We start from the raw sequence: 21767 nt of genomic DNA, 5'->3' as shown, positions 1-21767 counted from the left end.
CTTTTTATTTTCCCATTTTGCATTTGGCACTGCCTCTTCTAGCCACATGGGGAAGGTTCTTGAGTTAAGGAGGGGACCAGTTGCTACGTAGCCCCTGCAAGCCGCAAATTAAACAAGCCCATGTCGATGTAGGGCTTTTAGGCCTCTTTCATTTCGATTCTATAGCTTGCAGCTAAATGGTAGTACCCCTTGTACTTGCAAAATATTTACTAGCACAATATATTAGATATTTACATTAATGTTTATTAAAGAAAATTAAACAAGCTTTTACTTACATCAATGAATTTTAGGTAGTTTCAATTCAATGCCAGGTAGCATTTAGTCGAGGATAGTCCAAGGGGACTATTTTGCCGGGTCTGTTGTGGTGCTGCATGTCCTGCTTCTATTCCTGTTGTTTGCTGTCACTCGAGGACGACGCTGTCTGGATGGCTGGCTGGCTGACTGAATGAGAGAGGCAGGCTGCCAGTGTAGCCGGCGTTGTAATGGTGAGGCATCAATATCTCATTTGTATAACATATCGCAGTCAATATGCGACACGTGTATAAGTATCTAGTTTACTCGGGCGGGGCGGTAGGGTTTAGGGATCGGTTTCCAGGGGGCGTTTGCCGTCCGTTGCATGTCATTGTAATGGTATCATGCCGTAACAGATTTCTGTTTACCTTGATTTACATATGCACACGAGAGCCGGAAGGTGGAGATCCGTAGTCCTTATAGGGGATAAAGTGGGTGGGAGACAAGCCGCAACAGAGCAAACAAACGATTCAGCTGGCTGGCTGCTCACTCCAACGTCGTGCCACGTAAATAGAAAAGAAAACACTTAAGCATGCACTTAGTCTTTGCGCCTTTCACTTCGTGTCGATGGCGTTGTCGATGGCGATGTCGCCTTCGATGTGTCTGTGTGGCGTGTGGGTGTATGGGTGTGAATAAGGACATGTGTGAGTACCAGGACACAGGAGTGTGTACTGGGTGTGTTGTGTGCTACCAACTGCGATTTATGCAAATTTGTTTGGCTGCTGAGCCAAGCCCGGCTGTCGACTTTTTTGTTAACAGTTTCTGTTCCGTTATTCTTCCCTTTGTGCTTTTGTCTTCAACCACTTCCACTCCACCACTTCACCACCCACCCATTCACCCACTAAGCAAATAAAGTTATTTGCATGCGCAAGTAAATCGATTTGTGTATATCAAATTGTGGGGCTTCAAACAAAAAACAGAAAAATCGCATACTCTCAAAGCAGAAAGCCAAACAAAAACAAAGATTACTGCTTTGCCCCAGCTGTGCTGTGTTGCAGGGAAAGAATAAAAAAAAAATCCGGATCACACGAAGCGCTTTACGTATTGATTGAATGTACGCTCTTAGCTTCGTTCTGAATTCAAAATGATGAAACTTTAATGAAAGTTGATTTTTAATTTAATTGGGCCACGATAACAAATTTTTGGCAATTACATTAGCGATGCCAAACGCGGAAAAACAATACACGTAACCGCCGCAAAGCTGGGCGCTCATTTTGTTTGTCCATTTGAGAGCTTTCCGCTGCAGCTAATTAAAAATTATTAAAACTAGCGAGCAAAGTTAAGTCCATGGGGCTCAAAGTGGAATCGACCATGGGAAATTGCCGTCATGTCAATTTACCAAATTGCACAAACAAACAGAGGGCCAAAAGCGAGGCCACTCCAGATGGGTGGGAGAGTCCACACACACGTATCGAACATTGCGTAATTGTTGCACGTATGCCGCCCGATGTGGCCCAAACAAACGCAAATCCTTGCCAGCATCAGCAAGCCCGCCATCCTCCCAAAAGCAGCTTATGTCCTTTCCCATCGCGACCGGGGCCGAATCGACCAAGCACCTACCCGCTGTGCGTTTCGCATAAATTAACCAGCACTCACCCGGGAAAAATCGGAAAACACTTTTTAATTATATTTTCAACAACAATTTGTTTCAATACATTTTCGGTTGTTTATTTTCGTGGCCTCGTGGGCGGATCCTGTGGTTCAGTCCACTGCCAGTCCTTCCACTTCACGCAACGTTGCTCTCTGTCGTAGAACAGCTCATTGGCGGGGCAGTGCTGGAGCTGGGCCGGCTGATCCGCCTTCCCGCACTTCCAGTAGGCAGTGGGATCCCAGAAGTGCCGGAAGTTCCGCTGCAGTTCCTCCGGACTGTGGCATCCCGGCTCACCATTATAGTCCCTTCCAGACATGGCTGCAAATAATCGATCAGGTATTTCAAAAATAAAATGCATATTCAGTTTTAAAGTTTAACTTAATATTTAAATATCTTTGGCAATAATTATCCGATTCTTGAGCGTAATATCTTAAACGATTTGTGGAAGGATTCTCTATCAATCTGAATCAAAATCTACAAACGAAATATTTTTTCGATTTTTTGTCAAATTTTCTGGATGGTCCCCTTCAAAAAAGGGGAAAATGCACTGAACGCCAAAATGGGCCCAAGCGATAGCCATATCTTTGCCAATAACTAACCGATTCTTGAGCGAAATATCTTAAACGATTTGTAGAAGGATTCTCTATCAATCTGCATTAAAATCTACAAACGAAATATTTTTTCGATTTTTTGTCAAATTTTCTGGGCCCTTTCAAAAACGGGGAAAATGCACTGAACGCCAAAATGGGCCCAAGCGATAGCCATATCTTTGCCAATAACTAACCGATTCTTGAGCGAAATATCTTAAACGATTTGTAGAAGGATTCTCTATCAATCTGCATTAAAATCTACAAACGAAATATTTTTTCGATTTTTTGTCAAATTTTCTGGGCCCTTTCAAAAACGGGGAAAATGCACTGAACGCCAAAATGGGCCCAAGCGATAGCCATATCTTTGCCAATAACTAACCGATTCTTGAGCGAAATATCTTAAACGATTTGTAGAAGGATTCTCTATCAATCTGCATTAAAATCTACAAACGAAATATTTTTTCGATTTTTTGTCAAATTTTCTGGGCCCTTTCAAAAACGGGGAAAATGCACTGAACGCCAAAATGGGCCCAAGCGATAGCCATATCTTTGCCAATAACTAACCGATTCTTGAGCGAAATATCTTAACCGATTTGTAGAAGGATTCTCTATCAATCTGCATTAAAATCTACAAAACGAAATATTTTTTCGATTTTTTTGTCAAATTTTCTGGATGGTCCCCTTCAAAAATGGGGAAAATGCACTGAACGCCAAAATGGGCCCAAGCGATAGCCATATCTTTGCCAATAACTAACCGATTCTTGAGCGAAATATCTTAAACGATTTGTAGAAGGATTCTCTATCAATCTGCATTAAAATCTACAAACGAAATATTTTTTCGATTTTTTGCAAATTTTCTGAAGGATTTTCCCCCTTCAAAAATGGGGAAAATGCACTGAACGCCGAAATGGGCCCAAGCGATAGCCATATCTTTGCCAATAACTAACCGATTCTTGAGCGAAATATCTTAAACGATTTGTAGAAGGATTCTCTATCAATCTGCATTAAAATCTACAAAACGAAATATTTTTTCGATTTTTTTGTCAAATTTTCTGGATGGTCCCCTTCAAAAATGGGGAAAATGCACTGAACGCCAAAATGGGCCCAAGCGATAGCCATATCTTTGCCAATAACTAACCGATTCTTGAGCGAAATATCTTAAACGATTTGTAGAAGGATTCTCTATCAATCTGCATTAAAATCTACAAACGAAATATTTTTTCGATTTTTTGTCAAATTTTCTGAAGGATTTTCCCCCTTCAAAAATGGGGAAAATGCACTGAACGCCGAAATGGGCCCAAGCGATAGCCATATCTTTGCCAATAACTAACCGATTCTTGAGCGAAATATCTTAAACGATTTGTAGAAGGATTCTCTATCAATCTGCATTAAAATCTACAAACGAAATATTTTTTCGATTTTTTGTCAAATTTTCTGGGCCCTTTCAAAAACGGGGAAAATGCACTGAACGCCAAAATGGGCCCAAGCGATAGCCATATCTTTGCCAATAACTAACCGATTCTTGAGCGAAATATCTTAAACGATTTGTAGAAGGATTCTCTATCAATCTGCATTAAAATCTACAAACGAAATATTTTTTCGATTTTTTGTCAAATTTTCTGAAGGATTTTCCCCCTTCAAAAATGGGGAAAATGCACTGAACGCCGAAATGGGCCCAAGCGATAGCCATATCTTTGCCAATAACTAACCGATTCTTAAGCGAAATATCTTAAACGATTTGTAGAAGGATTCTCTATCCATCTGCATCAAAATCTAGAAACGAAATATTTTTTCGATTTTTTGTCAAATTTTCTGGATGGTCCCCTTCAAAAATGGGGAAAATGCACTGAACGCCAAAATGGGCCCAAGCGATAGCCATATCTTTGCCAATAACTAACCGATTCTTAAGCGAAATATCTTAAACGATTTGTAGAAGGATTCTCTATCAATCTGCATTAAAATCTACAAACGAAATATTTTTTCGATTTTTTGTCAAATTTTCTGGATGGTCCCCTTCAAAAATGGGGAAAATGCACTGAACGCCAAAATGGGCCCAAGCGATAGCCATATCTTTGCCAATAACTAACCGATTCTTAAGCGAAATATCTTAAACGATTTGTAGAAGGATTCTCTATCAATCTGCATTAAAATCTACAAACGAAATATTTTTTCGATTTTTTGTCAAATTTTCTGGATGGTCCCCTTCAAAAATGGGGAAAATGCACTGAACGCCAAAATGGGCCCAAGCGATAGCCATATCTTTGCCAATAACTAACCGATTCTTGAGCGAAATATCTTAAACGATTTGTAGAAGGATTCTCTATCAATCTGCATCAAAATCTAGAAACGAAATATTTTTTCGATTTTTTGTCAAATTTTCTGAATGGACCCCTTCAAAAATGGGGAAAATGCACTGAACGCCAAAATGGGCCCAAGCGATAGCCATATCTTTGCCAATAACTAAACGATTCTTGAGCGAAATATCTTAAACGATTTGTAGAAGGATTCTCTATCCATCTGCATCAAAATCTAGAAACGAAATATTTTTTCGATTTTTTGTCAAGTTTTCTGGATGGTCCCCTTCAAAAATGGGGAAAATGCACTGAACGCCAAAATGGGCCCAAGCGATAGCCATATCTTTGCCAATAACTAACCGATTCTTAAGCGAAATATCTTAAACGATTTGTAGAAGGATTCTCTATCAATCTGCATTGAAATCTACAAACGAAATATTTTTTCGATTTTTTGTCAAATTTTCTGGATGGTCCCCTTCAAAAATGGGGAAAATGCACTGAACGCCAAAATGGGCCCAAGCGATAGCCATATCTTTGCCAATAACTAAACGATTCTTGAGCGAAATATCTTAAACGATTTGTAGAAGGATTCTCTATCCATCTGCATCAAAATCTAGAAACGAAATATTTTTTCGATTTTTTGTCAAGTTTTCTGGATAGTCCCCTTCAAAAATGGGGAAAATGCACTGAACGCCAAAATGGGCCCAAGCGATAGCCATATCTTTGCCAATAACTAACCGATTCTTAAGCGAAATATCTTAAACGATTTGTAGAAGGATTCTCTATCAATCTGCATTAAAATCTACAAACGAAATATTTTTTCGATTTTTTGTCAAATTTTCTGAATGGACCCCTTCAAAAATGGGGAAAATGCACTGAACGCCAAAATGGGCCCAAGCGATAGCCATATCTTTGCCAATAACTAAACGATTCTTGAGCGAAATATCTTAAACGATTTGTAGAAGGATTCTCTATCAATCTGCATCAAAATCTACAAACGAAATATATTTTCGATTTTTGTCAAATTTTCTGGATGGTCCCCTTCAAAAATGGGGAAAATGCACTGAACGCCAAAATGGGCCCAAGCGATAGCCATATCTTTGCCAATAACTAACCGATTCTTGAGCGAAGTATCTTAAACGATTTGTGGAAGGATTCTCTATCAATCTGCATCAAAATCTACAAACGAAATATTTTTTCGATTTTTTGTCAAATTTTCTGGATGGTCCCCTTCAAAAATGGGGAAAATGCACTGAACACCGAAATGGCCCCAAGCGATGGCCATATCTTTGCCAATAATTATCCTATTCTTGAGCGGAATATCTTAAAAGATTTGTGGATGGATTCTCTATCAATCTGCATCAAAATCTTTCAATTTTTTTTAGAAATTTTCTTCACTTCAACATTTTCTAAAATGCCAGGGGAGGACAATGTGACCAACGGGGTTGGGTATATTTTTGTCAATAATCGTCCGATACTTGAGCAGAGTAACTCCATCGATTTAACGAATCCTTGTCAATGTGCCTCAAATAACACAAACTGATTTATTTTTTCCATTTTATAATTTCATATTTAGTTTTTTAGGCAGCAGTCACTGCAGGCTGGCTAGGCGGCAGCTCGGTGGGAGACCAGTACCACTGGGAAAACGGAACGCAAGCTTTTGCCTCGTCCAAATACCCGTACCCTGGAGCACACTGGCCCAGAGTGGCAGGAACTCCCAATGTACTGCAGATCCAGTAGGCGTTCTTCAAGTAAAAGTGGCGGTAGAAGACCTCGGCCAGTTCCTGTTCCGTTTGGCATCCCGGTTGACCAGTGGGCTTGCCCACCGCAGCTCCATTAGAGAGGGTGGAGCAACTCAGGACGAGGAACAAGGCGAATAGAGTCAGAAACTTCATCTTTCTTTCGGCTGAATTAATTTGGGGACTGCTTCCGTTGGACTGACCTATGCTAATCCATGGCCCGCTTTTTATACACTCTTGGTCTGGGCCGAAATCTTATCTAGCGGAAGATGAAAAGCTGCGGCCGCGATAAGCTTACCCGTGTAAGCCTCTGGAATCAGCCTACAGTGTTTGCCATTTGGAGGCAGTTTATGGCGCTGTTTGTTTGCCCAATTGTTGTTTCTTCCGCTCGAGTCGCTGTCCAAGTGCTGTCCAGGTGGTCTCACGTCCCATCGACTCATCCACCGTTCCCCAGCTACTTGCCTGCTTGCATATTCATGACATCAACGGCAGCTGTAAATTATTTTCAGAGATAGCCGGGCAGGCCGCAAACAAGCGGAGGAGCAACGTTGTTTCCTTGGCCAATGCCAGCGATTCTCGCAGTGCCCCAGCTCTCACTGCTGCCACTGCCACTGCTAATTAATTCAAAACACTGCCTCAAAGGCATTTTTGGGGCTGGTCCAACAAATTTCACCTGACTCTCGGAGGGAGAGCGCCTTAAGCCATATTAGGTCCTTGCGCACTTGAGTAATTGCCGCAGTGCACTGTGCTGCAGTCGAGCCTCCCGCTTCCGGTTGCTCCTCAGCCAACTTTGGCTTTGTTGCTCAGTTTTGCGGATTGGGCTTTTGTTAGTTTTGGGCCATAAATTAAATCGGGTTATTAATGTCTGCCATTAAATGAAGCCACCGGTAGGAACGGCGCTTGGCTGAATTTGCTTCGAAAAGCTGGAAAGTCCTTGTCCTTGTCCCATTGCAGCGGTCTCTTGGCCTCGCCGAGTGATTTATGTTAATTCGTGCGGCATTTGTAGCATTTCCCGAGTATTTTGAGATGTTCAAAGACAAGGCCATTTGTTTTACATGCACACAGGTAGAGATTCAGAAGATTCGCCCAGGTTTAAAGTCTTCTTTTAAGAGAACTTTTCTCTCAAAAATTTAATTCGAACTGAAAAAATGTGGTTCGATGTAAAATAATTGAGTTGTATTTTTTAACACCATTTTCCTCTATGAATATTCAGCATTTCTCACTGTCTCTGCAATTTAAGGGCATTTGCAGAGAAACAAACAATACGAGACATAAGGGAAACAAATGAACCTTTGATGCAATTACATATGTATATTGCGTATACGTCACGTATGCTTGAATGTAATTTTAAAATTTTTACCCGCACTCGTCTCCTCTTTAATACTTGCACACACACACTGCTCTCCCGTACCCCGATGGCGGAAAATTCTTTTACATGCAAATGTTTTGTTGGGTTTCACATGTACGCAAAAATAAAATTTCGATTGAAACGTATTTTTTTGCCGCTTATTGATGTGCTCGCTGGTCTGACAAAGCGTTTGACTGACAACTGTGAAATGAAATAAAATGCTCGCAAAAGTGCACGGGCGAGCGCATCAAAAATAGTGCAACTTATTGCACGGGTGAGAGCGGGCCTCGGGTCGCCCCCTGGGAGGACCGAGGATTTTCCCATGGGGGTGGCAAGATCCAGATCCAGGAGGGGTTAAGTGGGCGTTCGGCCGTGACACTGCCAAGCATATATTGATTTATGACATACACTATGCCAGAAACCAAAACTCACACAATTGCCACCCAAAAAGGGGGCTCGGCCTCGCTTAACTGCTGTCAGAAGCCGCACGTTAACAATTGCAACTGTAATTGCAACTGGCTATCGGGGGGGCTGCCATAAAAATACACTCTGAATTCTGTGCGACGGGCACTGAGCGAAATGAGTGCCACGGATCATAAATATGAATCATGTCGGATTTGTGGGAAGAGGTACATATGGTGGTTTATTGCTCTCGCGGATCTTGCACTTGACATTGCCCAGATAAGTGGGAGACCACTTGGATACACATTGGCTTCTACACCTCCACATAGCTGTGAGATACGGTCGACAGCTAAAATAAACTCATTTATTAAAGAATTTTCACAGTTTTGTGAAACATTTTGTATAGACATTGCTTTAACATCTTTTAATATATTTATTTCACTTAATTCCCTCTTTTAGTTTTCATCCTACCTTTCAAATATATTATACTTTTAAATCAATTGATATATATATATATATATATATATATATATTAAAATGAAGTTGCTTAAAAAAAGGACTACAAAGTTTGAATATTAAAGCTCAAACAAAAACGTTTCTGTTTTTACCTATGATATTACCGCCTTTATTATTAAAATAATTTAAACAGCTTCGGCTACAAAACTAACAAATAATCGCTTTTTCAAAGTTTATTTAGTTTTCGTTTATTTTTACTTTTTGTTGGATCCATAAGCTTATTAACCCATTTACATACCAAATGGCTTTGGTGGCTCCATTTCAACATACAATTTGTCGCAACATGGCTAATAAATAAGCGTTCGCATTTATAGAGAAAAACTAATAAATTTGGCAATTTGTAAATTAAAAAATTCATTTAATGCTTATATGCGCAAATTAGCGAAAAATATATAACAATATATTTTCTCTTTCCACAAATGATAATGTTTCAGCAAGGCACCCAACCGGGTGCTCGACTTGGTGGCTCATGACACGGCTGCCACACCCATGCGATCCAAGGCACACAGGCATTCTTATCCTGGTCGAATCCTGTGTTGGCCTGACAGTTCCTGAGCTTGGCTTTAGCGCCCAGTTCAGAGCACAGCCAGTACTTCGTTGGATCCAAGCAGTGGCGCTGGGGAATGCCCACCTCCTTCCCGTGCCGACACCCTGGTTCGGTGGAGTCGTTGCACTGTGCCAGTGTCCTGGGCGGAAGGAGCAGTAGCAAGAGCAGACAGCCGGCAAGTGGCCAGAACGGCCAGAAGAGAGCTGAGCAGGATAATCATCTTTAGTCTTGCGAAGGTCTTTTGATGGGCGACAGAATGGACTCACCTTGCGGACGCATGGCTTCGATGACAGTGGGTGGTGTGATGGGTTGTGACCGGGCCTTTATAGGGTCTTCAAGTGGCCGTTGTTATCAATCGCTTTCGATTGATTCGACTCCAAGTTCGACGTCCCCCTCGAGGTCACTGCTGTTTGCCCATCTCCAAAGTTGGTACAGCCCACTTGGCCAACTTAAGCTGAATGAGAGTTGCGAGGGGTGACAAAGCCAAGACAAAAGACACATGTCCGGAGCGAGATTTAGCTGGAAACTGCAAAGCAATTGCAAGTGGAAACTAACAAGAAAAGGGCGAGAAAATCGGAAAGGGAACAAAGCAGCAGCTCCTTCTCCTTCGCTAGCCAATTTCGCTGGACATGCCAAATGCATTTCCGGCTACCACCGCATGCTCTCCCATGTCAGGACTCCAAATAAAGCAAGTCACTCCCATTTGTGGCTGCCCCGCCATTGACAGGGCGAACAAAATATATAAATGGAAAAGTTACAGTGTCCTCGCAAAAATAAATTATAAAAGTCAAAGACATGTGGTGGAATGAATGAAACACAAAAGATGTTTTTCAGTTGCTAGCCACTCCTATCAAATACATTTCGGAGCTAATATTGCAAAGTATTTGAGTGCATTTACACAGAATGTGGTAAAATTGGAAAACCAATGGTTCTATGAAATTTGAATTTCCCGCAAACGCTAATAAAGCTGCCAGACTTCCGCATAATCTTGTTAGAGATGGGACTCAGTCAGAGATGGAGCAAAGTATGGAATTTAACGCCGGTATTTTGTAATGATAGCAAGCCAATCAAAATTTTTCTTTCCAAAGAGCTGGAAAACGAAGAAAATTGTAGAGCAACTTAATGACCAAAAATTAATTCCGAAGAACGAAAATTATTATTTACAGGGCTGGGTCTCTTTTAAGTGTCTTTGGTCACACTTCACTTCCCCTCACACACATTTGCCATCTCTGTCACTCCCATAGGAGTGCAAAAGAGAGCCCTGTGAGAGAAACGAACCAAAACAGGGTGACCGTTGCACAGAAACATACACAGGGTAACTCGGGGCCAAAATAAATAAAAAAAATACCAGGGGAGTGCAGAAATTAGAAACAAATTAAGTAATAATAATAAATTGGGGAATAAAAACGAGCGTGCGGTCGAAATAAACATCCGCAAAACAACAACCGAATCCCCGCCGAACCCGCGTCGAGATGCATCCAAGCTCCGCGGCCCCGACACACGCAAATCACAGGTTCCCTCGCAGTAGGAGTAGCAACAACAACGTTACCAGCACCAGCACCAGCAGCAGCAGCAGCAAAGGCAGAGCCACACAAACCGAAGTGTAGTGAACGAATCAAATCTAATTATAACAAAAAAAGTGCAAAAGCCAGGCGATACCAAGCCGCTCGCAGACATTGGCATACGTCCACTCACACAGCCGCAGTCAGTGGTTAATTAGTGGCGAAAAAAATTAACGATTTTCGGGGGAGGCGGAGCTGGGGCAGCGCAGCGGCATCGGCAGCGGCAGCGCGGCGACAGAGACCTCTCTAGCACTTGCTGAAATAGTCTGGACGTTGTTATTGTTGTTGTTATTGGGGAAATAAGTCCTGAGGAACGAACAACAGGCCACAACGAGTAGAGCCCAAGGCATGGGCTGAGGGCAGAGGGAGTGCAGCAGAGGAGGAGCAGCAGCTAGGAGCCGCGATGGCCAACCAACTGGACGCCAATGTCAAGGACGACCTGAAGACGCAGTTCGTCACACGCGAGGGCACCTACCGGCTGCTGACCCTCTCCGAATACTCGCGACCCAACCGGGTCGGCTACAGCAGCAACCAGAGCTCTCCGCAGGTCCGGGTCTCCATAGTCACGCTCCCGAATCCGGGCAAGGTGCCGGCCGAGGCAGGATCGCCCACAGGAGGAACAGGGGCAGCAGGAGGAGGAGGAGGAGGAGCGACCGGGGCAGCGGGAGCGGCTACCACAACGAATGGTACCTCGCCGGCGTCTTCGCCAACTGGGGCAGCAACAGGAGGTGGAGTAGGCAACTTGTCCAATGGTGGCGCCGGCGGGGACAACAACTACAGCAACAATAACAATAACGGCAGCGGTGGAGGAGGAACCAGCACGGTGGATGCCCGCCTGGGCGGCGGAATCTCCATGCACTCGATGATGAACGGCAGTGTAATGGACCAGAACGGAGTGGCCACCAATCAGATTGTGGGCGGAGACCGCATCTGTTTCAACTTTGGCCGGGATCTGTATGTCTACTCATTTCGCGGTGCCAAAAAGGTATGTCCCGATGATTACGTATCCCTACATGTGACGTGTTCTTAGCATCCAAGCCATGGAGGGGTACAGGGGAGGCTTATCTCCGAAATATAGAAAGGCACGAGATAAGCAGGGATGACAATTGCATTCTGGACGAAGTGCACCAACCAATTGGATACCTTCCCAGTCGCATTTTCATTCGCTTTCCGAGTCGTCCCCCCCGGCGGGCTTAATTTGTTCCACTTCGAGCGGTTGATGATCAATTCGCTTGTTTGGCGTTTTTATGAATGTTTATTGCGCCCGAAGGCAGCGGCCTTCCCGCAGCGGGTTGAGCTCATCCCGCTGCCCAGATTACTCTTCTCGCGTCTTATATAATCAGCCGGGGGGCGGTCCGATAATATCTAAAATCTAAACTGGTTCTAATTGGTGGCCAGGTGACACTGGCCAGAGATTTATTAGACCCAGTTCTTGGGCCCTAGTGTTAGAGTGTTTGGGGTTCGACTTTCCATCCTCCTTCAGCCCCATGCTCAGCAGCTGTTTCTAATTCTTTGGCATTTCTGTTCGGCAACAGCTTGCGATTTTAGCTGGGACTGGGATCTGGGGTCTGGGGTCTGGGTCTTTGTTGCCCCACACAGTCATCTGTGAAAAGGTGGCATATCCCCACCTGATTCTGCCAACAAGCCGCTAATTATTATGAAGCTTCCGAAAGTGTTAATTTTTGATATTCCAGCGACAAGGCTAGTTATTCCCCTGATTTAGTTTAGAAACCTCTTCTAGTTATGCAAGCTTAGTAGCTCAACTAGAAGATAAACACTAGCAGCTGATTGTGACGTCTGTTGATTTCCCATTTCCAGGGCACCGAGATGAGCAAGCCGATTGATAAGAAGTTCTACAAGGGCACCAATCCCAGTTGTCATGACTTTAACGCGAGCGCAGCCACGCCCACGGGCGCGCCACTACTAGTGGGCTTCACCACGGGTCAGATACAGCTCGTATCCCCCCAGGTGGGACCGAGGGAGATGCGGAAGCTATTCAACGAGGAGGTAACACACTCTGGTTCTAAGCTCTCAATTGGAAAATAATTAATGGAGATTTTTGTTTCTCACAGCGACTGATCGACAAGACCAAAGTGACCTGCCTAAAGTGGTTGCCCAACTCGCCGCACCTGTTCCTCGCCGCGCACGCCTCGGGTCACCTGTACCTGTACAACGAGGAGCTACCCTGCGCCGCCACCGCGCCCAGTTACCAGCCCTTTAAGCTGGGCGATGGCTATACGATACTCACCTGCAAGGCCAAGTCCACCCGCAATCCGCTGTACAAGTGGGTCTTCAGCACCGACAACTGCTGCGTGAACGAGTTCTGCTTCTCGCCCTGCGGCTCCCACTTGGCTGTGGTCTCCCAGGACGGTTTCCTGCGCGTCTTTCACTACGACACGATGGAGCTACTGGGAATAGCTCGTTCCTATTTCGGCGGCTTCCTGTGCGTCTGCTGGTCACCCGACGGAAAGTACATCGTGGTGGGCGGCGAGGACGACCTGGTAACCGTGTGGTCTCTACAGGAGCGCAGGGTAGTGGCGCGCGGACAGGGCCACCGCTCCTGGGTCTCAGTCGTGGCCTTCGACCCCTATACCACTTCGTACACCAACTGGGATGGCGGCGATTTTAGCGACGATGAGAATCAGATGAACGAGTATACCAACTCGCGGGAGGCTCGCTTTTCGGCAGATTCGACGGCCAATGGCTTCGATGGATTCGACCGGAACTCTACGCCTGTACATGCATCACGGAATCGACCCCATTCCGCCTCTTTCCGATCAGACGCCTCGTCGGCCGACAAACTGGCTATAAGCTACAGACTGGGATCCGTCAGCCAAGACACCCAAATATGTTTGTGGGACATCACGGAGGACGTGTTGCGGCATCCACTGGCTCTCAGGCAGCGGGTGAACAGTGAAAGGGCGTACGTGAACGGGGGTCTGGACGGCGAAGCGGATCCAGAGGCGGATGGCATTAAGGTGATTAGACCGGTGGCCATGGGACAGGCTGGTTCGGGAAGCTGCAGTCCTATCAGGGAAACGGCTGGTGGCGCGGGGGCTGCTGGCAACGGAAACGGCGCCGGGGAGAATAGCAATAGCAGTTCCAGTAAGTTCTCCACCGCCAACTGCACGATATCATCGCAATCATCGCCGGACGATTGCGACACAGAGGCAGCAACTCCTGCTTCCACGTCCTCGAATGCCGGAGCCGTAGCGGGAACGACAGCGGCAGCCACAACCGCCTCGAAACCGAGTAGCCGGAACCACGGTACGGGTAACTCGATTAAGTTCCCCAACTGTATCAGTGCCACCAAGTCCGACAGCATCGATGGAGGCGGAAGTGCAGGTCAGCGGACATCACAGCCCACATCCGGGTACAATAGCAAGAACTCCAACAGCTCGACCAAGTCCTCCAGCTCTGGTAGCTTCGGCGCCTTCAACAGCCTGACGCAGCGGCTCTCGAACTTTAGTTTTCTGAGCAGCTCGGACAAGAAGGCAGCAGCCGGATACGAGGGCAGCCACTCGACGGCGCACCGCCAACACCGCAAAGCAATGAGCATGCTGAAGAGCTACAATCAACACAATCACAGCGGGAACCACAGTCAGAGCAACCACAGCAGCTCATCCAACTTCGGTCAAGCAAGCAATCTGGAATCGGGCATCGGGAGCAGCACGACGGCGCACAGTTTTGGTTCGCTGAAGATGAGCAAGTCGTCGCACCACTCGTCGCTGGCCGCAGCCGGGCAGTCAGTTGGGGCGGGGACAGGCGCTGGAGTGAGTACTTTCGATCCCATGCAGCTAATCGGCACACCCGCCTGCCCGCGCTTCGATGAGTGCCCACTGCTGGAACCGCTGCTCAGCAAGAAGATTGCCCACGAGAGGCTGACGGCGTTGATATTTCGCGAGGACTGTTTTCTGACGGCGTGCCAGGATGGGTTCATCTACACGTGGGCGCGGCCCGGCCACGCAACGGTGAGTAATGGATTTATATTCCTCATAACGGTCTGATTTATCTATCCAATCTTTTAGAACGCCACTCAGCACCTGTCACCTGGCCAAGCAGCGGCGCCCGGTGGGACGGTAATTTAGTTTAATAGAGTGGACATTGTCAACTATCAGCGTAATCTTGTCAAGCAGCAGGAGGAGCAGCAGCAGAAGCAGTCGGTGATCTAGGTTAAAACTAGGCGATTGATTTCGATAATTTATATTGATAGGAGCAAGAGTTTTAAAGGTTTTTTATGTTGCGTATTTTGTATTCCAAATGTAGCCTAAATGAGTTTATGAACCACACACATAGACACAGACAGACACACACTCGTACCCATATATATATATACAACATATATATACAATATATATAGCTATGTAAAACATAACTACGATCTATATACGCAGCATCAGGCAAACACAGAACAAACGTATATATGTATGTTTAACTCTAAATTATTAGTTGTAAATGTATTATTTTTTTAGTACGTGGAATTTGTTGAAAACAAAGCAAAGCAAAGCATGTTTATAACTATTTACTAAGCGCTAGCCTACACTACACTACATAATAAAATAAAAAGCAAAGAACGAAGAAGCGAACTGCATTAGCAAAACTAAACAAAAGATCGATCGATCGAGGGATGATGAGATGAGATGAGCTAGCCAGGAGCTATGTTTTCACATTGTGCTATGTACTGAGTTGCAGTTGAGGGCCCCAACTAACCAACGACAAACTATCTAACTATTTAAAGTCACGAAACTAACCTAAAGTAGGAACTGTTATCATTACTATTACTATGGATTCGTATGCCTTTTATACTTTTGATGCAAGCCGAGTGACGTTTTTAGGATGCAGACAACAACAACCGAAACAAATTAGACTAAATGCAGGCAGGACCCCCCATCCATATAACATCTCCAACTGGCACTCACATATATTTTATTATGAACCAGGAGAAACTAGCTACCAACTGCGCGGTTAGCCAATAAGTTAACGACGAGCAAGCAAGCAAACAACCAACCAACCAACACGTTACCGTAAAAAGAGACTAAAATTTCAATAAAATTATATAAAAAATCATCCATCCAGAGCATCATCAAGTAATGGGGGGCATGGGCATCCTTTTCATAGCTGATATTTATTTATAAAATGTGTGTTTTTCTAACAAAAATATGTTCTCTGGCGCGAATCTCGACCGACCGATTGAGAGGACTCAACATGCTGGGAATGATGATAGCCTTGGCTTTCGAGTACGTATCTGAGCCAGGTTATATCAATGAGTCTGCAAGTCAAGCTTCGGATCCGAGTGCAGTTCAAAAGGTCTTCGGCGCAGCCAGAATCTCTGCCTCTGGCAGATACAAATGCTTGGAGAGGAGGAAGGCAAACAGTGCTTGACCCACCACGACCATGAACAGGAAGTAAAGTTTTCGCTTCTTTCCGCCGCTGTAGTCAAACTGCTGGGGATTGCCGTAAGGATCATAGTTTATAGCTCCACTGGGTGCAGCTGGGGAGTTATCCTGCAGCAATTTTGTTCGCAAAGTCCGAAGCTAAAAGAGAGTATTTTTAAAATAATATTTCTGACTAAACAATATTTAGAGTCCACACCCACCAGGAAGAATCCAAATGAGAAACTTGTATACGCCAGGGCTATGTAGTATCCAGACTTAAAGAAGAGCGTGCTGACCATCAGGCAAACTACTATGTTCACGTACTTATATCCCGTAAAGGCCAGAAGGTCCAGCGTCTTGAGGCTCGTCTTCACGTTCATCACATACAGGGCAATGGAGTAAATAACCAGTTCGAAGATGCTGTACGCCATGGCACTGGAAGCCTGGATGCCGAGCTGCTCCGGGGAGAAGCGCTTCTGCATTCCAAGCAGCAGTCCGGCCACAATCACGTAAGTTATGTAGCCCATGGTGGGAAGGTAAAGATCCGGGGCATTCACGTCGTAGCGCGGCTGTACTGGGTGCTCCTGATCGTACCTCAGAGACCAATCCTACCAGGAAACCAATGGATATATTATAGAAATACGATTTCGATCCAAACTTACCTTGTGTATATAAGGGAAGAAGAGAAGACGCAGCTTACGGCCCACGTATGCATTGTCCACCGCAAAGTAGTACTTCAGCTTGGCCACAGGCACCCACTTTTCGAACTGATTCTCCACCAGCTGCTTGCCTTGGTCTGCTAGCCGCTGGCCATATTGCATAGCCATGTCCTGGACGATGGGTTGCTGAAACATTGCAAACTGTGGGTACTGCCCGGGCGGCACCGCTCCAGCTCCAGGTTGTCCGGGAGGCGCTAATCCATAGGCGGGTGGGGCTCCCGGTGCCGGCGCTGGCGACGGTTGAGTAGGCAGTGGAGCATAGCCAAAGTTCTGTTGTGGGTTCTGCTGCTGAGGCGGCTGCTGCGGCTGCTGGGAAGGATTTAAGTTAAAGCCGTAGCTGTTGGGCTGAGCCAACGGAGCCTGGGGAGCGGCGTACATGTTGGGATCGAGCATCCCAGGTCCGGCCTGTGGAGCCATAAAGCTCGAACTGGGAGCCGAGGGGCCCATGGCGTTAACATCGCTCACACGCTTGGGGGGCCGCGGGCGACCAGCAGCTGATGCTATTTTGGTAAAGAGCGAGATCTTGTTTAGTGACGGAACAGGTGAAAACTAGGGTAGGGTAAACGGGGGAACACAGGCAACAGGCAACGCAGGACGCAATTTCTGGGCAGGCACAGAACGTGGAGAAACAATATACAGGAGGTGCAAGATGCACGCTAACGCAACATAGGGTAAACGTAAACAGTGGCACTCCGGGTTTTGGGGCCCGGTCAGCGGTCAATCATCCGGAGTGGCGAGTGGGGTATACTTGCTTGCCTGATCCTTACAGTTCTCCCACTTACGGTTCCGCATACCCGCGTTCGGATTGTAGTTCATAATGTAGGCCGCTCGTCTTCGGGGGTATTCCAATTGGGATCTTCCTGTCTCACCGGATGAATATTGTATTCAAAATTTTGGTTTTTACACATCACCACATACGAGTGGGCTATTCAGTGAGACCGCGCCAAAAAAATACCATATTCAAAAAATACCAACTTTTGATTGACCAGGGATGGAAAGCTATTATTACTTTTTTAATTTATAAAAATAATATATTTTAACGATTTATTTATTTATCTAAAGCTAATAAATAGTTCTAAGCTAAGAGCTAACTAAGGGCTAAGAGCCATAGCTGCAAGGGTCTTCGGCTCGCAGTTAATTTTGGTTTATGGGTTATGGGTTCATAAAATTAACTATATTTTGCAATGGATTAGATTCACATTAATTGTGCATTTATTATCACAAGATATTTGTTTATTAAATTATTAGCATTCATATTTTGTAATAGATTTGGCAGCTGTCTAGAAACTTGAGGATGTTTTCTGAGTTTTTATTTGTTGGGTTGTATGGTAAGGGTAATGGTATCATTTTAATGATATTATATATGAAATATATGTAGCCTTAAAAATTCTTAGCTCAATTTCGATGAATATTTCGATTCATCCTTAAAATAAAATATTAATGATTATTAGAGTTATTATGAGAGTAGAGTTAAATTATTATTTGAGTAGAGGACTGGTTTAAATTTCAATAAACAAAATATTTGTGTAAACCTTTTTTAAGATGTTAAATTTTTAGAAGGTATTAAGGTCTAAATTAAGACAAGTTGAAAATGCAGTTAAAAAACCCTACAACGTTTCTTTAACTTTAATAATCATTATTATTTTATTCCAATGATTCATCGGACTTGATATAAGAATTGGTAAAAATTGGTGCAAATTTTTTTAAAAGTTAGATTTTTAGACAATATAAAATATATACTGTAAAATAATTTAATTTTAAAAATTATATTGTAAAATTTAACTTAGAAAAAAGGACAAAAGGGGACAGTATTCTAACTGATTTAAGAAAATAGTGTTGGAATATTGTTACTTTTTAGATCAAGTACTAAAAAATACAAGTGTGGGAAAACGTCGGTTCAGTGCTGTAAAACGTTTTCAATTTTGAGCGCATTCAACGACGCACGCAAAACAAATAAATGTAATTAAATGGAAAACGTATTTATTAAACGGCGCTCGCTGACTCTTAGCACCCGCCTGCTGCAGAAACGCCACAGTGGTAAGTATTTTCATTTCTTGAAATATACAAGAATGACCGTAATATTAATATTATCAACAGCTTCGCCGCAGAGCTGCGGGCGCCATGGAACCGGACAGGATGTGACTTTGTCTGCTGAGCCGCCTGGCTCTCCCTCGTCTATTGTGACACTATCAGATGATGGAGAGAGCACTCCGCCCCACAAGCGAGCGCCCAGCTTGGACGATAGCGTTGATTTCTCGCCTCGCCTGGACGTCAGCCTGTCGCCCAACTATCTATTTTCACAGACTCTGGCCACCGAGAGCCCGGAGGTGGGATGGCGCTGGAACCGCAGCAGTAACGCAACCACGGACAGTGGCTTCGACTCTGCTGAGATAACTTCGGCCAGTCAGACCACCAGAGATCGTCGCCGCCAAATAACGTTTAAGGGCTGCGAAGATAGGCGCACCCAGCTGGACAACGAGCAGTGGCGGGCACAGCAGATGCGGGCGCGGGAGATGCTGAAGGAGCGATGCGATAAGCTCCATCGCCAGCTGGACCAGGTGGCTGTTTCGGAAAAACCAGTACCAGGACCAACGGTTCATCATGTGGCGGCACGCACACGCTCCGCTAGTAAGAAAGTAGAACCCAAGCCCATTGCCTTAGCCCCTCCTCCAGTGGCAGCAGACCCCATGGCGGATTTCCTGAACGATTCTGAAACGGATATGTTTCTGTTGGAGGCCTCCCAGCAGCTGGAATCTAAGATAGACACTCAAAAGGTCGGCGAACCAGAGCCGAAAGTTTCGGCTATAACGACGCCAACCAGCCACCACAAAACGAAGAGACCCTCATTCTATATGAAATTCCTTGAGGATGAGAGCGAAAGTGAGGACTGGCTGAGTGCCTTGGAGGAAGCTGTGCAACAGGCCACGATGCCCAAAAAGCCGCGTACCTCGCTGCAGCGATACAAGTCGATGCCTACCACCGGAGACACATCTAGTGGCGTCTCCACGATAACAAGCGTAACAGCCGGCCGGGGAAGCTCGACAAGTACGAGTGCCTCCAACGCATCTGGAACAGCGATGGCCAATACGTCGCGTATCAAGCGTCATGCCAGCTCACATGCCCTATCCCCGGCTACTTCGCATGGTAAGTTTCCAGTGAATTCTATCCTTAAATAAATGAGTCCATCACATTCTTCCCTGCAGCGCGCGGAAAACTTTTTGGCAGCCGGAAATGAAACCCGACACGGTTACTGGCTACCGGCTCCCGCCCACAACCCACCGCCCATTCCAAAGTTCCCCCGGGAGTACCTATTGTGATGAGTAAAGATTCTTCGATTTAAGATTCTTCGTTTTGTTTCGTTTCTCTCTGACCGTTCTGCATTCCTGTGTGTATACGAGTACACTAATTGATTCATGCAGTCCTTAAGCTGCTATTGTAAATGTAAATTAAGGCTAATTAAAAATTAATTGTAATTTAAAACGGGCCCCTCAATTGCGATGCGACCGTTCGAACGAACGTAACTGGTGTACGGCGCATGCGACCCGCCATATGCTCGGCATTACGGGTCTTGGTTGCGCCGCCCACCTGCACAGATGAAACAGGTGGGACAGGTGGATGCGACGAAGACAGCCGGTGAGTTGTCTCCCCTCGTTTGAGCTTTCATTCAACGATAAGGCTCATTGACTTCGTAACTGTTTTAAATTAATTGGAATGTAGGCGAAGGATTTCATTTTTAATATACTCCTTGGTAGTTGTACTGGAATTTATTGTAACTTAATGATGCTTTCAAAATGACTTTAAAAGTATGTTAGTTAACATTTAAAAGTAAGATAAACTAGATTAATATATCTTTGAATTTACATTAAAAAATTAAGCATAAATATTGTTAGTTTACTATATTAGTTTAGAATTTAAAGTGATGTTCTTAAGTCTTCATTAATTTAAATTACAATTTTTATAGTATACGTCTTCATTTTTTCCAAAAAAAAAACAAAACATTTTTTTATATAATTAAATATTGTTAACATTCGAAAAGGTCTTAAGTATTATATATCCTTATTTTATAAGTTAATATATTAAGCGATTAAATATTAGATTATACTCTTACTGTAATGCATGTGATAAACGTTAGTTGGCACCTTTTTTGTTGGCTGGTATCAATTATTTTTCTCAGAGCATTTTACAATTTCCAATATTTCAAATTTATGACATGTTCGTAAACAGAATTTTAAAGGCAATAACCCGTCTGAATATTTATGGTAAATGAAATCAAAATATGAGAGTTCCCCTCTTGGGCTGTTGAAACAATCAAGCTGCCATAAAAACTTGGGTCACTTGCCCCGCCGCTGGCTTTTTGTGTTTTTGGCCAGCAGTTTAAAGGCTTGCTGCTCGGTTCTAGCTGCTGGCTGCTTGGGGCTTTATGAACCTATTTGGGCTAAGGTCAAAGTTGAAGCCCTTTTGCAGCCATTACGCGTAAGAGGCAATTGCGTTCATGTTTATGAATAGTCGTCCCTGCGAGCCATGCACTGGATCTGAAACTGGGGAATCGCTCCTAGACCCGATTCGAGGAAAGTCAAGTATGCTGCCATATGTTGACGAAGCGCAGCATAAACCAATGGCAAAACAGTTGCTAAAATTTAGCCCGATGTGGTGGGAGTGGGCAGAGGTGATAAAGCTGTGGACTTGCTGGGTGGGGGCTGGCGGGTGGCGGCCAAATTGGTGACGTCTGTGGATTGCTGGAGTCCGCTGCAAAAGCCAAGCCAACCGGGATGGAAAGTCAGGTTCTGAGGGAA

General features: G+C 44.6%; 6 protein-coding genes across 7 annotated transcripts; 2 read left to right on the top strand and 4 right to left on the bottom strand.

Annotated features, from left to right (window-relative positions):
* Window positions 1-1958: 1958 nt before the first annotated feature.
* On the bottom strand, window positions 1959-8034 carry LOC108122598 (uncharacterized). The gene is made up of 2 exons (XM_017237230.3): window positions 7866-8034; window positions 1959-2200 (listed from the first exon to the last, which is right to left on the bottom strand). Exon 2 carries the CDS (start codon window positions 2196-2198, stop codon window positions 1959-1961), a length of 240 nt encoding a protein of 79 aa, XP_017092719.1. The 5' UTR covers window positions 2199-2200; window positions 7866-8034.
* LOC108122597 (uncharacterized) lies at window positions 6276-6703 on the bottom strand. Its single transcript, XM_017237229.3, has one exon. The coding sequence runs from the start codon at window positions 6659-6661 to the stop codon at window positions 6347-6349; it is 315 nt and encodes a 104-aa protein (XP_017092718.2). The 5' UTR covers window positions 6662-6703; the 3' UTR covers window positions 6276-6346.
* A 1074-nt stretch (window positions 8035-9108) lies between the features above and the next one.
* On the bottom strand, window positions 9109-9858 carry LOC108122601 (uncharacterized). The gene is made up of 2 exons (XM_017237232.3): window positions 9585-9858; window positions 9109-9521 (listed from the first exon to the last, which is right to left on the bottom strand). The coding sequence occupies exons 1-2, from the start codon at window positions 9595-9597 to the stop codon at window positions 9202-9204; spliced, it is 333 nt and encodes a 110-aa protein (XP_017092721.2). The 5' UTR covers window positions 9598-9858; the 3' UTR covers window positions 9109-9201.
* Window positions 9859-10624: 766 nt separating this feature from the next.
* Window positions 10625-15461, top strand: LOC108122636 (WD repeat-containing protein 20). The gene is made up of 4 exons (XM_017237334.3): window positions 10625-11865; window positions 12699-12887; window positions 12953-14851; window positions 14909-15461. The coding sequence occupies exons 1-4, from the start codon at window positions 11284-11286 to the stop codon at window positions 14966-14968; spliced, it is 2730 nt and encodes a 909-aa protein (XP_017092823.2). The 5' UTR covers window positions 10625-11283; the 3' UTR covers window positions 14969-15461.
* A 525-nt stretch (window positions 15462-15986) lies between these two features.
* On the bottom strand, window positions 15987-17931 carry Yif1 (Yip1d-interacting factor 1). Of its 2 annotated transcripts, none has more exons than XM_017237336.3 (4): window positions 17742-17931; window positions 16918-17474; window positions 16477-16863; window positions 15987-16414 (listed from the first exon to the last, which is right to left on the bottom strand). In XM_017237336.3, the coding sequence occupies exons 1-4, from the start codon at window positions 17788-17790 to the stop codon at window positions 16181-16183; spliced, it is 1227 nt and encodes a 408-aa protein (XP_017092825.2). In that variant the 5' UTR covers window positions 17791-17931; the 3' UTR covers window positions 15987-16180. The 2 variants fall into 2 exon arrangements, with proteins under 2 accessions (XP_017092825.2, XP_017092827.2); XM_017237338.3 differs by having other exon boundaries at window positions 17769-17929.
* A 920-nt stretch (window positions 17932-18851) lies between these two features.
* LOC108122681 (uncharacterized) lies at window positions 18852-20454 on the top strand. Its single transcript, XM_017237402.3, has 3 exons — window positions 18852-19011; window positions 19072-20118; window positions 20178-20454. The coding sequence occupies exons 1-3, from the start codon at window positions 18942-18944 to the stop codon at window positions 20207-20209; spliced, it is 1149 nt and encodes a 382-aa protein (XP_017092891.2). The 5' UTR covers window positions 18852-18941; the 3' UTR covers window positions 20210-20454.
* The last annotated feature ends 1313 nt before the right edge of the window (window positions 20455-21767 follow it).

Source organism: Drosophila bipectinata, chromosome 3R, assembly GCF_030179905.1.
Source record: "Drosophila bipectinata strain 14024-0381.07 chromosome 3R, DbipHiC1v2, whole genome shotgun sequence".
NCBI lineage: Eukaryota > Metazoa > Arthropoda > Insecta > Diptera > Drosophilidae > Drosophila > Drosophila bipectinata.
The sequence above is the reverse complement of the archived record's forward strand: the minus strand, read 5'-3'. Positions and strand labels throughout refer to the sequence as shown.